General features: G+C 35.8%; 1 protein-coding gene across 1 annotated transcript; it reads left to right on the top strand.

Moving 5' to 3' along the window:
- Positions 1-1,642: 1,642 nt before the first annotated feature.
- LOC114536660 (nephrocystin-3-like) lies at positions 1,643-14,568 on the top strand. Its single transcript, XM_028558012.1, has 4 exons — positions 1,643-1,659; positions 1,749-1,883; positions 9,275-9,837; positions 13,515-14,568. The coding sequence occupies exons 3-4, from the start codon at positions 9,290-9,292 to the stop codon at positions 14,566-14,568; spliced, it is 1,602 nt and encodes a 533-aa protein (XP_028413813.1). The 5' UTR covers positions 1,643-1,659; positions 1,749-1,883; positions 9,275-9,289.
- Positions 14,569-16,155: the final 1,587 nt, after the last annotated feature.

The raw sequence follows: 16,155 nt of genomic DNA, 5'->3' as shown, positions 1-16,155 counted from the left end.
GAGAGTATATGAGATTGAGATAGCTCTACTTTATTTTGCTGACGCGACGTCGCCTTAGGATAGCCGTATGTCGCCAAATCTGGACGAAGAATTAATTACAACGCCAGCGGAGACAAGGAGTATATGTTAATCTTCTTTGCGAACTGCTGAAGCCAAGAATGCAGAGGACCGAAAAACACTCAGGCAGTATCAAAAAGTTGATATAGTTTTAATGAAGTATTAAACACTTCGTATTAAACACTTATTTAATTATTCTTGTTGCAGGTATTCGTATCCTGCCAGTTTGTGGAGATGGCTATGCATGCCCTTATTGAAGGTGTGTTGGAGGGTGCCTTTTGGAAGTGAGATGATTGATGGTACCAAACAACTAGTACCAACCTTGACATAGAAGCCAATAATATGATCTATATGTACCTGCACATTTCAATACTCTATGTATAAACTGTATATACTGTATATAGTTTCCGAACTGCAGAAGCCATGCAAGAATGCAGAGGACCGAGAAACGCTCAGGCAGTATCAAAAAGTTGATATAGTTTTAATGAAATATTAAACACTTCGTTTTTAGTCAAAATTTTTTCTAATTATTCTTGTTGCAGGTATTCGGATCCTGCTATTCCTGCCAGTTTGTGGAGATGGCTATGCCCTTATTGCAAGTGTGTTGGAGGGTGCTTTTTGGAGGTGAGATGATTGATGGTAACACTACTTACGTAACATAAAAAAATATTGGGAGCATACTGGGAGCCAGACAGCAAAATTGGGGGGAGCGATAATGCCCCCTCCCCTAGCGCGATAACTGGGAAACCGATAGGGGGAGGGTGTTACAGCAGCGACTGCGGTGTCACTTCGAGTTCCCATAAGCGGAAAATTTTGATTTCAAGCAACCATTTTTAGCAGACGATAACTTGGTTATTTCAGGTCGTATTGATATACGAAAGATACAATCGAAAACCTAATAGGCTAGTCTTTATTAAAAATACTCAGTGGTTCACGTAATGAGGCTAATTCAAACTATTTAAGGTGGCTCCCAAGAGATTGTAGGTTTGTGGGGTCGAATAAAGCGCCAATATTGTTGACTAAAGATCAATAATACTTTTCATTATAATGTGCAGTACGTTAGGGATGAGAGACTTCTATACTGTGGAAGTTTGCGAGAACTCGAAATAACGTGGAAAAACTCGCCCTTTACCACTGATTATTTCTCGTTCTCGCAAACTTCCACGCGTGTTTCTAAAACTGTATAGAAACACGGAAAATATTTTCTATTTCTTAAATGCATGCAGATAATATCGAAAATTGCCCCAGCAGGGTACTTCAAAGGAATGTAACACTATAGGCATAGGGAACTCTTATATTTCATTCTAATATTTTTGTCATGCGTCGTTTTGTATTTATTTACGTTTTCTGATCTAGGTGAGTGGGTTCATGTGAAACACCATAGAATATTTTTCTGCGTTTAGATCGAAGTTCATTTTCACTTTCATTTTTATTGTGGTTTAAATCGTTTATCAGCATGTCTATCATATTTGTGAATGCAAGACCGATTCACAATGCATTTCTCTCTTCAAAGGAATGTAACATTATGCACAAACTAGCGTCTATATTTCATACTTATGCGTCATTTTATATTTATATTTACGACTTTTCGATTTAATTTGGGTAAGTGGATTCTTTGTGAAACTCTTATCATAGAATATTTACCTTCACCTAAGTTTATTTTCATTTTCATTTTCTTTGTGTTTTAACAGCACGTCTATCATATTTGTGAATGCAAGACTGACTCACAAAGTACCTCCACTCCAGTCACATAACTCACGCTGCGAGGCCTACAGTATGTCGCAAACATTGGTCTGATGTGGTAAGAATTCCTCTTCTTCATTAAGGTAAGGCTTAATCCTCGTACAATACAACTTCTTAATGCCATACCATTCAAATACTGCATGGTTGGCCTATATATTATTCAAGATAATACTTTCGTTTCAGAAATTCCTGCATGTAGTTCATTAAAACTGCAGGTATACGTTAAGTGCGTATACGGTTCATTGAAATTTGACTGTACCATTTCAAACGGAAATTGAATTTAACCTCGTGGTATATATATACGCCATATAATACAATCTTTACCTGATTTGGATGATACAAATCAAAACAAACTCATTTAAAATATAGTCGTAATGATAGTCCAGTAATTTTACTTCACATATCAGGCAGATACAGTGAACTTAGTTTTAGGAAGAATTCGAAGCGTAGTCTTCGCCGAAGTAGAAAATTATTGATTTGAAGTATTTAGATCGTACACTAGACAATTAAAAAAGTTAGTTGACTCACAACACAGAAATATTAGTGATTATGTAATAATATCATAGAAACGTATCAAAACAATTTTTGGCACTGCTGGTTGCCTCAAAACAGCGTGTGATGGAATAAATTGCTCATATTTTTTTGGTTTCACATTTGGGAAAGGGCATGCAAATCAGTTACAACTGGAATTCAGTAGCTATGAGCCGGAAGGAAGTCAGATTTGAAACGCTAAATACTCAATCTTTCAACTTCGCGCCTCGGTTCCGCCTGCACCAAATTGTCTTAAACTTTAATAACTTATAAAACATATATTCTATATTTTCAGTCACCTATTTTTGTGCGCAAATCGTTTTAAATTGACTGCTAAAAACACGTCAATGACATCGATTCTAGAGGATTTCATTGATTCAAAGGCGTTTAGTTTAAACGGCGGACAGTTCAAAATAAATAAAGAAATTGTGTATTTATTGAACTTACAACAGATCTGGAATATTTGAATGTGAATAGTTTTATTTTCAATGATGATTGACGATAGTTTAAACTATTTTAATTAATACAGTTTACATCAGCAAAAATACAACCGACATAGAAACTGGAATACATCTCGGAATACATGGTCTATATACACCAGTATAGTTCCTTCCCCCTTAGTGTATAAACAGCAGTATTATTAATAGCATGCAGGCAGGTAATTGCACTATTGGATACCTCAATGTAGTAACTCGTATATCAGTATATAGTTACGTTATGCATTATATTGTTTTATACTCCTTAGGGAAGTTTTCGCTGTAGGCGCGAGTGGATCTGTGATAGACAATTATGAGGTTCGGCAGAGTAAGGATATGTCTGCTTTTACATTCAAGTTTTGAATTCACTTTTTTTATGTCAGCAGCATGACGTTCGATCGTTATAGCAATCATCAAATTATTGTGAACGCAAGACTGACTCACAATGCATTCACCTCAAAAAGCTCACGCAAGCTGCGAGGCCATATTTGTTGCAAACTCGTATTAATTTTGACTGAAATAATAAAGCATTCCTCTTCTTCATTAAGGTAGGCGCATATCATTAAAATATGCTTTATCATATAGATCTCAGACTCAGGCCTTTCTGCTTAGAACAATAGTTTGAAAATTTATTTATTGACTTATTAGCTTAATCAGAACTAAACGAATATATATGTACTTTAAGTCTTGTTTGTTCTTCTCTCATACAAGGAACTTAGCATCTCTAGGCAAGCCAATAACTTCAATTTCAGAGGATTCCATCAATTTGAAAGCGTATAGCTTAAACGGCGGATAAGTTTGAACATGGAAAATAAAACTTTTATTTAATAAGCAACTGAACTGAAATATTTCGATGTAAATACCTTACTTTTTAATGGAAATACATTCTCTAATGTGTAAGATGTAGGTTCAGTCATGCATCTATAAGATGTAGAGTATTTTTAAACTTTGGCTTAAACTGCCGTTTAGGCTGCACGCCTTTCAAACTTTCCGCCCTCATATTATTTATCATTAATAAATATTTTATAAATACTAAAACCGCTGTCATTTTTAACAAAAAATGAAGTATTCTGATGCTAGAAGTAATAAATTCATGCAGCAACCCATGATATCGGTTAAACGAAATAAGTTAGGCATAGGGGTGATAACCTGATAACCTTATGTGGGTTGGGGTTTGGAGGGTATGTGGTATGATATGAAAACATTTTTCTGGAAGTGGAAGCACTGTAAGTCATAGCAACTCGCAACGGCCGTATATTTTCAAAGTCAAAGAATCAAAGTTTACCCGCGTATTTTTGTAAAAAAAGTTCGACTGGAAGTTAAGTTACTCATCTATATAGTCAGTGTTATGGTAAATTATTTTATTTATTAATTACCATGAAATATAACATCGGACGTCTCATACAACTTCCATACAAGTTACGTCTCGACTGGTTTTTGCACGCGAATATTTTGATTAAACGGAATTTTTAAATGAAATTATAATATCGTTTATAGCCGTGTTTAAACTACAAGCCTGAGCCTACCCTAGGCCTGGCTTTTGCCTAGACCTTTTTAGTGCGGAGCGTTTTACACTTACGACAGCCTGACGTTGGCCTAGAATTTCAGCCGTTTGCATATCACAACTTTTTTTCACTTTATGTAAAATATGTTTAACGCCAACTAGAACTTTGTACCCAGTTCGTACCCAACGTTGCCATAGGCATAGAAGATAGAATGTCTAGGTCCACACCAAAGTGTTTGCACTACCGTAAAGATAGGCTTAGACATGGCCTATGCCACCTGTTATGATGGGCGTAGATTTCCTGGCCTAGGCCAAGCTTAGACAAGGCCAAATTGTGTTTGTATCACGAAGATCTAGGCCAAAGCCAGGCCTAGGCAAGACTCCGGCTTGAAGTGTAAACACGGCTTATCCCATAACACCTTCAGAATTATAGTGAAATACATTTGAGAATATCAAAGTTGTGTTTACCACAAAAGAAGGGCTTTTTAAAGCTGTGCAGGGTGAAATAATATCAAGTGTAAAATCTTCCGACTTCATTATACACGGTGAATTCAGTCGAAAATTTGGACTTGCTTGTTTTTTTTATTAGACCGTAAAAGTCCTGACCACATTCGAGTTTCTCTCTAAAGTAATTAAAAGAATTATATATAGCTATTATATGTATATTTTTTATTATAAGTGGGTTTATACTAATAGCTGAAGCTATATATATATATATATATATATATATATATATATATATATATATACATATATATTATATATATTTTATATATATATATATATAATATATATTTATATATATATATATATATTATATATATATATATATATATATATATATATATAGTTGTTATCATTAAGGTTGTCACCTGGAAATATATATAATTATATATATATATATATATATAGTCGTTATCATTAAGGTTGTCACCTGGAAATATATATAAATACGTAAATATCGATCACGTGATTGAACTGCATACGTTAATTTTATGGGAAATCGTTGAAAATCTATCTTCAAAATTTCTCAAATGTCATGCTAAAGTGAACAATATATATTGATAATAATAAGGAAACAAGGGGTAAGTGAACAAAATAAGCTATGTTTAATGGTCACGTGATTGATATTTATATATTTGTATATATATTGACATGGACAACCTTAATGATAACGACTGTATATATATATATGTATATATATATATATATATATATATATATATATATATATATATATACCTGGTATATATATACATATATACTAAATACGTCTGAAATGACCTATTTAAAAATGAGACAAGTCTATAGCATGGACTAATGGACTACGTCTACAACGTTTTGTTCTGCCGAAAAATTTATATAATCTATTTTTATTCAATCTCGTTTAATTTCCTTTTCCCTAAACTGATTTTTTTGCTTGTTTTGGCAGCAATTCATGAAGCCGGTGATTCGGGTCGATCAAATCTTTAATCATCAGGGGTTGGTTGTTCAAAAGCCGGTTAGCTTAACCCTGGATTAAATCAAATTTTCACATCAGTTTTTTTAATCGCTCGTTTTTGAAGTTGAACATGTTTTTTAATAAATATTTTGTGGATCATCAAAAGTCTTATTTTGTAAAGTCTTGAAACAAACAGCGGTGCAGAAGCATATAAACCAAAACAGCGGAGTAAAATTTACCCCAAGGTTAGCGCTAACCCAGCTTTGAACAACCGGCCTTGTTTCTGCTTTCTTCCAGGGATTCCAGTTTACTCACGTTTAATTTGCTACTATAGTCTATATGTGCAGTATGACCACGGTATATAATATTAAGAACCCTTCTCTGAACTCTTTCTATATAACTGTACAATACAACATCAATTCTTAAAATGTTTTAAAAATGTAATCGCTTTGTTACCTTTTTTTACGATATATTCTGTGTTGGTCGTCCATTTAAAATCGTTATCGATCCATAATCCAAGCAATTTATAAGAGATCACTTGAGATACTTTACAACCGGCAATAATTATCGGGTGGTATATCTGTTTTATCCCTTCTGAAATCCATAATCATTTCCTTACATTTTCCTTCGTTCAGTTCCATCATCTTATCTCTAGTAAATTGACTTACTTTATTCACTCATTCCTGTGAGATTCCAATTGGACTTTCCGATGTATGGGATGGTACATCAATCACTTCATACGAGGTGGTATCATCCATAAACATTATTGCATCTTGTTCCTCAGATGTTTCGCAGAGTAAAGTCTCACTATCGGGTTTGGATTTCATCGGAAGATCATTAATTTTCAGGATAAAAGATATTGGCCCTGATTTGGTTTCCTGTGGCACTCCAGTCTCCACCGTAGATTCGTTTTAAACTTGATTGTTCCCCGTGAAACGTTGTTATTTGGGATCTTCCGTGGAGATAAGATGCAAACCAAGCAATAAGTTCGGGTCCAACACCAATTTTAAGAAATTTATTATAATAAATTGCTTCGGTCATTTCTTAAAATTGGTGTTAGACCCGAACTTATTGTTTGGTTTGCATCTTATCTTCACGGAAGATCCCAAATAACAACGTATATGGTCGATTAAATAGAAGGCCTTGCGAAAGTCAAGGGAGATGATGGGAATGACTTTCTTAGTATTATCCATAGCCATATGCCATTTATGTATTAACGACAACAATGCATAAATTGTTGATGATCCAGGGAGCTCACCTTACTGGCATCGACTTATTTTATCTCCAACATCCTCCTTACGTTAAGATTCGTCTACTCGTTCCTAACTATGGAAAACTCAGTGGTAAGGTTCGTGAAAAAGTTGTTGATATGTACGGCACATTCTTTGAAGTTTAATGGCATATCAGTTACCGGATCGGTAAGGCTAAATCAGTTCTTGTTTTTTCTTGCCCACGATCTTCTTAACGCTTTTCCACCATGCTTTCAGTTCATGAACACGTAGGGTGGACCTAACGCCATGGACGGTCGTCTACGGTGAACTATTAAGTTCTTGATTGGTCGAGACAAAAAACGCAAAATTTTGATGAAATTTATATATTTATATTTTTAATATATTTATAATTTATATATTTATATTTTCATTTCACGACTCGTGCAGTGTAAATTCCAAAGTCGAAGCGTTCCTAAATATCACTGATGAATTGATTAGACAGTGTTTTCCCATGCACCAAAACGTTCAAACGTCATGAAAACGATAAACCTTTCATATCAGGAAGAATCAAGCGCATAATAATCAAGAAGGATAAGCTGTATCAACAAGGAAGAATGGTAGAAACTAGAGAAATGAGAAATAAAATTGTAACGGAGATCCGTAAAGAAAAAAGGAAATTGTACAAGGAAATGATCAAGCCGGCATAATGGCCACTCGTGCCATAACAATGCGTCAATAAAATAACGTAAAAAATTTCATATCATGTGATCAATGCAATTATTCTAGATAAACTACAAAACGAAAGACACGATTCTTAATTATTCACAATAGTATGCACAATAGTCTAATATCACAGAGGGAATACTATTCCAGTAGTGTTCTGGCCTTCTCTGGGGCCGAGAGTAAACTGTTCCCTTTCCTGTAAGTGGAAGTCCGCCTTTAAACTTCGTGTGGAGACACAAATAAAGGCCCAACGTAGGTCAGAAGCAAAGGCTAAACGTTATGCAACGTGATTTAAACAAAGCAACTGGACTAGACTAGGTATCTCATCTTTTTTCTTGAGATTATACTCAAGTGCAAAATAGCAGGAATTATTCTTCCCATTTGCAATTTAAGCCGCGTTATCAAACGCGGAATATTCCCTGAAAAGTGGAAAAGAGCTAAGCTAATTACCATCTATAAGCCAGGAGAAAATACTAATCGAGCGAATTACCGGCCTATTTCTACTCTTGGTATTCTGAGTGAGATGTTTGTAAAGCATACCTACTTTTAGTGTGCAGCGATAACCAATTTGTCCAGTGATAAAAGTAGAATGTGCGGTGATAAAATGAGAAACGTGCAGTGATAAGTGGTGTTTCCTCAAAAATAAAGAAAATTTTCTACAAGAGGTCCTGCAGACTCCATGCAATTCCTCCAGTTAGGACTATTTTTATCATGACTTCCCTGCAGACCCCACACAATTCCTCCATACAATTCCTCCAATCTTGGCGGAATAAAAATATAAGTTCGGCTTGACTATTTTCGGTTTTAATGCAAATATTTCGATAGCGAACTGTTTCTGTGCAAGTGGAAATCCACCCTTGGAGTTAATTACATTTTAGAGTTACGTAGAAGGTTACAGAAGGCATATAATTAATAATTAATAGAACGAATAGGAGTGCTATTAATGGCAAAATCATACTCGTGATTAGCAAATCAGCCTCCTGCTACGCGGTCGGTTGATTTTGTAACCACTCGTATGATTTTGCCATTAATAGCACTCCTATTCGTTCTATTACCATACCAATTTTTATCCATGTAATTGTTAGCATTTCGCTCACTAGCAGATGCTTCGTATTAGTTTCACCGTTTCAGTCACGTGACAGATTTAGCACTTGGTAGCCAACTCCAGATGGAAAAATATTTATCAAATCGAGTGAAATATTCATTGTAGGTTTTGACCTATTGTTGAGTAGACGTTATGTGCAATTTAACGAAATTTGCTCACTTACACAAGGCATAATTCGGCAATATGTCTGAAGTTGACCACCAAGTGTTTCGCTGTGTATTAGTCTTGAGTGAAACCCACCTATTGATTTTGTCGTAACGCCCGTTTTTCCAAGGCGAATATGTTCGCGCGAGACGAAAAACAAATCATATACCTTAATTAGATTACTGCAATACAAGAATATCGAAAAATTATAAACATTTTTGATGGTATTTCTTTCTTTTCTCTCATTGGGCCCAAACATTTCTCACCTTTCAGATAGAGATACGTATTTTGTGACCGGTCCTAAAGGTATTTGTTGTATTAGTTTAATTGTATTTCTAGGAACTATTTTCCTGAATGGCAGAAGCCAGTGAGGCTCTGGGAGCTGGTGCATCGTTAACAGGGGAAACATTCGAGATCGTTGTTACCTCTAGCTATGTAGAAGTTGTTCGGGATGTGTGCGGAGCAGTGCGAGCGGTGGGAGAGGGATGCAACCTAGCTCGAGAGACGTTGGAGGCAGCGAAAGAACTCGGCCAACAACTTGGACCAGACGTGAAAAAGGGAATAGCAATAGGTGTAGGAATAGGAATCGGAATAGGAGTTACAAACCTAACCTTAGGTTCCATCTGGACTAAGTGTAAAGAATTACAACCCATAATCAAGCGTGTACTTATTGCAAGTTTTGGTTGCGACGTTGGCAACATTCGACCAGGATGTTTGCATGTTGAGTTACATTGTTCAACAAACAAAAGATTTCTGGAAGTCTTAGAGGATTATGAATCAGGAAGAATGAAGGAACGCTTGCAGGAAGAACTTTTGTTGGTTGGAATTAAAGTGGAAGGACTGAAGGTGAAGATTGAAAACATGGAGAAGGTGAATGAAAAAAAGGAAGCGATTACGAAGAGGTAAACGTTTAAGATAAACATCTTTTCTAATTTGAAAACAAATGCTCATAATGGTTAAAACAAGTGCACCCCCTCCCATGTGAGATGTAGCAGCTTATCTCACCATATCATCTCACCATGAACGAATAAAGTGTTACTAAGCCTGGATTCTCACTTACATGCAGAGAAATAGTTTGCTAGCTAAATATTTGCATTTTTCTTTAGAATATTAACATCATAAATAAATTAGTCCAACTTGACTGTTCACAATTCATTCATCACAATTAAGTGGAAATCAATCCTCTGTAAGTGGAAATCAAGTCTATAAGTCTTTTGTCTTTGCGTATTTCTTCAGGTTTCGGAAAAAGAGAATAAAAATTGCGATGATAAAATATAGATTTGCTGGGCGAATTCCATTTGCAACACTCTCTAGCAAAGTCCTCTTAGTCCTCTTTTGTACTGTTTTGTCCTCACGTTATCCTCCTTTTACCTTCTGTAAATTACCCTTTCGAAGGCATGAGGGGAAGAGAGGTGAATGCTTTATTCCTATAACTCGGATGACGTTTCGGTAATCGGTATTATAATTGAATGCTATGAATAAAATGTTCCCAAAAGGCCCAAAGCATCTGAGATTATGCTAAAAAATTTACCAACGAAATTATCTACTAAATCGCTAAAATATTTATTGATGAAATCGCTCATACCTGATATTAGTATAATTACGAAGGTGATTAGTGAAAATTCTGCCTCTGGTTGGTCGAGCGACCTCGGATTATTACGCGATAATCACCTAAGCGAATTTTTCAAAAAGGCGGCGAGTTGTTTTTGTCAAAGTGACAGATAAAGAGATATCTAAACCAAAATACTATACCTGGAAGTACAATATTATTAAAAAATAGGCATAAAATTATTTTCAAGGTGTAAAACTACTTTGTAGGACGCTTTTCAACTTTATTTCGCGAAAACATTGTTTTCATTTGAATGAACTGTCGAGATACTGTATTTGTTTACGTTTGTGAAACATGTATCCTCCGCAACAGATTCGTTTTTCTCAAAAATGACTTTGTAGTTATACTAAGCTAAGACAATTATAACAATTATTCACATCAGGGTCGGTGTGTCGCGTCGCGTACGAGACGGGAACGCAGTGCCAATCAGACGAAACGTAGAACACAAAGTGATTTTATGAATTGGATTATACCATATAATCATACAGCCTCTGTTATTGCTAAGATACACTTACATCATTATTTCGTCGGTGAAAACTAGAGACAATAGTCAATACACACAATAAATACGTAAAGGCGTGAACGTAATATTAAAGCGTTAAATAGTAATAAACTTACGAAATACCAAGATTGTCCCCGTGCTTGTATTAGTAAATATCCTTTATAAGGTGTTAGTATTATCCGTCAGTTAGTTCTTTCTCATAAGATAACTAAGGCTTGCCATTTATATAGGCTACGCCCGACTAGTGATGCGTGAACTTAGCAATATAAATTAGCATAATATAACGTTACACGGTGAACAAAGATGAATAGACCAATTGCGAAACTTAGTAACCGCGCCTTCACGCAACATAAAAACGAAGCTTATTGTGCAAAAAACAATTTGCATTTTTTGAGTACAAAGCTATTCGCCGAGTTATATCCAGGTTTTCGTTTTTGTTTTACATATTTTTCGATAACTTTAAGCTTGATTTCATCGTTGTTATCATATAGTTTTCAGGTGAGGAACTTTTGCCTTTCAATTGAGGCGTTTTTGTGGTGTTTTCATTAATCTTTTCTGGGAAATATGGAAAAGGCCGACACATACTGAGATAAAAATTTAGTTTTTTCCAAACTATTTCGTCTCAAGTTTTGAAAATTTATTTCAGTTTTCTTCCTCTTATTTGTACAAAATTTGGGATATATATTTGGTGCAAAATCTATGTTTTTGTGACAAAAATTATTGAAAAGTCACGGTCGAACAACCACCATGCTTACATTTCTCATTTAACAGTTTTTTATGCAATTTTATCGATCAATAAATTGTAATTTTACAGCAATTTTACAGCTCAGCAAAAAAATTAGCAAAAATCTGTTGACAGAAACTATAAGTGATAAAATATACAACTGAGTTTTTTGGTTTATTTTTCCTGTGTGTATAGACTACAATACATGCGATGTCATGCCGACTCAAAAGCAAAACATAATAAAATACTCATAACCAAGACATAATATCATTCTCTATTTTGAATTGCTATTTAATAATCCTTTTCCCACAATATTGTGGTATAAAGGTAGCCACAGTTGCAATTAATAGGTTATCAGTTAATATTGTCTATCAAATTTTTCAACTGTTTTTTGAGGGTCTTTTTGTAGCCGTTTGTTTACATAAATTGTTACTTGAGTTTGAGCTTAGCTTTAATTTGACCTCATGACTTCATAACTGTCGTGCTTTGCTTTGCCTTTGGTCATTCGTTCACTGATTGAAAAAAATATTTGAAAAAAGATACCGTTCCGACCTTTTTAGCATAAAACATGCTACAAAGAATAAATAGATCAGAAATAACAAATTCAGATGCAATGCTTGAAAGCTAGGAACAAGCTATCCGACTCCATCGGTCAATTCATGAAGCAATGTGGTCAAAACCAAAACTAATTAATACTCCCGTGCCTGACAAAAACTTAAAAAAAGCTTTTCTCTCAAGCTAACTCATAGATCGCGCTCGTCCAGCCACGCACAAAAATCTCCTCGCAGGAGTCTGAAACAAGGAAAAATGCCCTTATAAATCCTTCATCTTTGGGGACAAATTTTTATAAGGAAAGAGGTACCAGTACGCATTCTATGTCTATTATTTTTATGAATTGAACAGATACTTTGCGTCACCACACAATATATTATATCTGATGAATTGCAAAGTCTCAAACCAATATTGCGACGAGGCATTTTTGATTCTTTAAAATAGGTTAATCAATTGTTTTATTAACCCGTGCGTACTTTATAACAAGAAGGATGGTCCTATTGGACCAGGAACTGGTGAAGTTTAAACACAAAACGCGCTTTGCTCATTCAAAGTACTTGGCATAATAATTGACATGTACCCCACAGGATTGACCCCTATGGCCTTCAGAATTGTGGTCGCTAAGTGTATCGATCCACAAAAGTACTGTGCGGTAAAGGCAGCTGGTTCACTCCGGGCTCAACAATCGGTAATTCCCATTGTCTAGGTGTAAAGCTTCATTTACCCGAAAGTCCTACTGCTCTCACGTTAATTTTTATAATTGGTAATGAGACTAAAGGCCATGTTAAACGGTGCAATTTTTCTTGCAACTTGCAATGCAATTCTACTTCTAAGAGATGTAAATTAGTGAAGAGTCTTGCAGAAGACAAGTGCATGAAGTGTAATAAACACAAAATATACATCTCTCCCAAATATACATCTCTCAAAAGTAGAATTGCATTGCAAGTTGCAAGAAAAATTGACCGTGTAATAGAGCCTTAAATGCCTTAATAATATTTTCCATAAATTTCCTTAGGGATGGAAATTATGATAACTGCGAGACTGTCATTATTATTCATCAATATCGAATATGTATTTGTTGGTTTACTATGTAACAGCTACAGCTGTACTGAAGATATTAGAAAAAATATTAGAGTATCCTTGATGATGATATGATGCAAAAAGTAAAACTAACTGCCACTTCTCCATTTAGAATGAAAGCATACATGAAAGAATACACGCCAGCATTAGATTTAAAACGAGAAGATCTTGAAACAGCTGACAGTTGTTACAGCATTGGAGTCACACTAAATGAGATGAAAGATTACAAGACAGCATTGAAGTCGCATCAAAAAGCCCTCGAGATTCGATTAAAATTGCTAGGGAGAGACCATTTTCAGACAGCTCAAAGTTATTTCAATATTGGGCTCATACAGCATGATTTGAAAGATTACCAGCTTGCGTTAGAGTCATTTCAAAATGCTCTCGAGATTTTTCTGAAATTATTTGGATTAGATCATTTGGGATCAGCAGAAAGTTATTATAATATCGGAATCATTCAGCATAAGATGGGAGACGACAAGTCAGCATTAGAGTCGCATCAAAAGGCCTTGGAAATCAGATTGAAACTCCGTGGAAAAGATCATCCCGCGACAGCTGAAAGTTATTTTACGACTGCAATCATCCAACATGCAATAAAAAAATACAACTCAGCATTAGAGTTGCGTCAAAAAGCTCTTGAAATAAGGTTGAAACTACATGGGAAAGATAACTTTCAGACAGCCCTAAGTCATTTCAGCATTGGGATCACACTACATGAGATGAAAGATTACCAGCTTGCATTAGAGTCACATCGAATTGCTCTTGAAATCTTTCTCAAGTTATATGGAGAAGATCATCCTGCGACGGCTGAAAGTTATTACAGAATTGGCGTCACGCAACATGAGATGAAAGATTACCAGTCAGCATTAGAGTCGCATCAAAAAGCTCTTGGAATAAATTTAAGATTATATGGAGAAGATCATCCTGCGACGGCTGAAGGTTACTACAAAATTAGCATCACCCAACATGAGATGAAAGATTACCAGTCGGCACAGGAATCGCACGAAAAGGCTGAAAAGATAAGATCGAGATTATATGGAGATGATGTTCTTGAAACCGCTGACGGTAATCTAAGAGATCCGAAATCTTTGGGTTTGGTACTGGAAGCTTTGTCATTGATTGAAGAAACATCAATTCCTGAAAGTTCGCCATTCACGAGTACATGAGTGAATAAACATGCATGGGGCATACTTTTAAAGACAGGCTTAATACATTTTGTCATTTACCTCTATACGATTGTACTTTACAGGGGCGAAGGGACTGTTCGAAATGCATGCCCCGCTAACGTTTAAAGTAATAAGTTTTAATTTATCATGTAGATAATAGTTTGTAGAACAGTCAAGAACTGACTAGAACTTTGGTCTTAACAAGTGTAACGAAAACATTGATATATAATGATATGAACAATATTCAACATAAATTCTAGCAGTTTCGGTGTTCAGAAGCAGTGGCGTAGCTATGGGGGTGAATTGTCCCCCCAAGAGACTATTTTTCAAATACGTTGAAATCTGGTTAGAAAATTGTTTCGGGTGGTCGAATGGTGAAAGAAGACCTGTTAACAAGAAAGGAACAAACCGACAACCCCTATTTTTTATTATATTAGATGCTCTAGAATTTTTAATTTCGCCAATGAGGATGTCACCAGACATCCGACACGCGCTCGCCCCCCAAAGTGACAGCCCTGGCTACGCCCTTGTACAGAGGTTTGCTGATGAGCACTGACTAATAGTGCATGATAGGTCACAATATGTATGTAGCCACGTACTCTACCATATATTATTATTATTGTTGAGAAAGTTGTGGAGTATTAATGTATTTTTTGTTAATTCAGACTTTTTTTAATTTGCTTGGGCAATATCGAAAAGTTGTTATTCGGACCGTAACTTGAATGTATTTTATAGAAGGCAGACAAATACTACCCCGAGAAATCTGAATTAGACGATCAAAGCAATGTCTCCAATTCCTTGCAGGGCAGGGGCGCCGGAAGCAGTTCAGGGCGGCGCGGGCAGAGTTTCAGAAAAGGGCACATTCATTTTACCTTAGCAACCACACGAAGAGGAAACTCAAATTTACAAGTACATGCGAACTTGCATATCCACGGGAGAACGCATGTCAATAATTTTACCGGTTAGTTTCTGTGCGAAAAGTAGGCATCATGATTAAGTGTTGAACTTATGATACTTATGGTAGCAAAGGGCACAGGGCTGCCGCCGCTGCTCCCGTGGTTCCAGCGCCCCTGTTGCAGGGTATGGTCAGACATGGAGAATGTCTCTAATTCATTGCAGGGTATATCTTACCGGCTAGCGAGCGCCCTAAAACTGGTTTGTTTAGGCGTGATGATATAATTATACCGATCAATGGAAATTTGTTGTGAATACTTGCGTTGTATTAAAGAATTGCTTGAAACGTCGAATTTTTATGCATATTACATTTACTGACTGAAAATACTCTAAGTGCATGGTTCTCGTAATTATTTGTATACAAACGTCTGAATTGTAGCTCTCTTAAAGTTTGGTTTGCTTGGGCGTGATAAACTTGGTTAAACGATCGCGACTAAACTGCGAACTTGTTTGTTTGGCGGTGATCCCGGCGTCTGTTTAATTTTGCCCGCGTTTGTACAAAAAAGAAACGGAATGCGCACACAGCGCTTCGGTTCTCCTGTATTTAATCCGTCATGTCTAGATATTTACACTCGGCTAAAGGCATAAAACGGCTTTCAAAGACAAGGATCGAAGAGATTGCAGCGTCGTGGA

The sequence above is a fragment of the Dendronephthya gigantea genome, unplaced genomic scaffold, assembly GCF_004324835.1.
Source record: "Dendronephthya gigantea isolate DGI-Jeju-01 unplaced genomic scaffold, DenGig_1.0 000142F, whole genome shotgun sequence".
NCBI lineage: Eukaryota > Metazoa > Cnidaria > Anthozoa > Malacalcyonacea > Nephtheidae > Dendronephthya > Dendronephthya gigantea.
The sequence above is the reverse complement of the archived record's forward strand: the minus strand, read 5'-3'. Positions and strand labels throughout refer to the sequence as shown.

Bases quoted from the DNA above. Each gene is read 5' to 3' on its own strand.
- LOC114536660 (XM_028558012.1), top strand. From the start codon at position 9,290: ATGGCAGAAGCCAGTGAGGCTCTGGGAGCTGGTGCATCGTTAACAGGG. The intron at 9,838-13,514 runs GTAAACGTTTAA...TTCTCCATTTAG, and splicing joins AAGGAAGCGATTACGAAGAG to AATGAAAGCATACATGAAAG.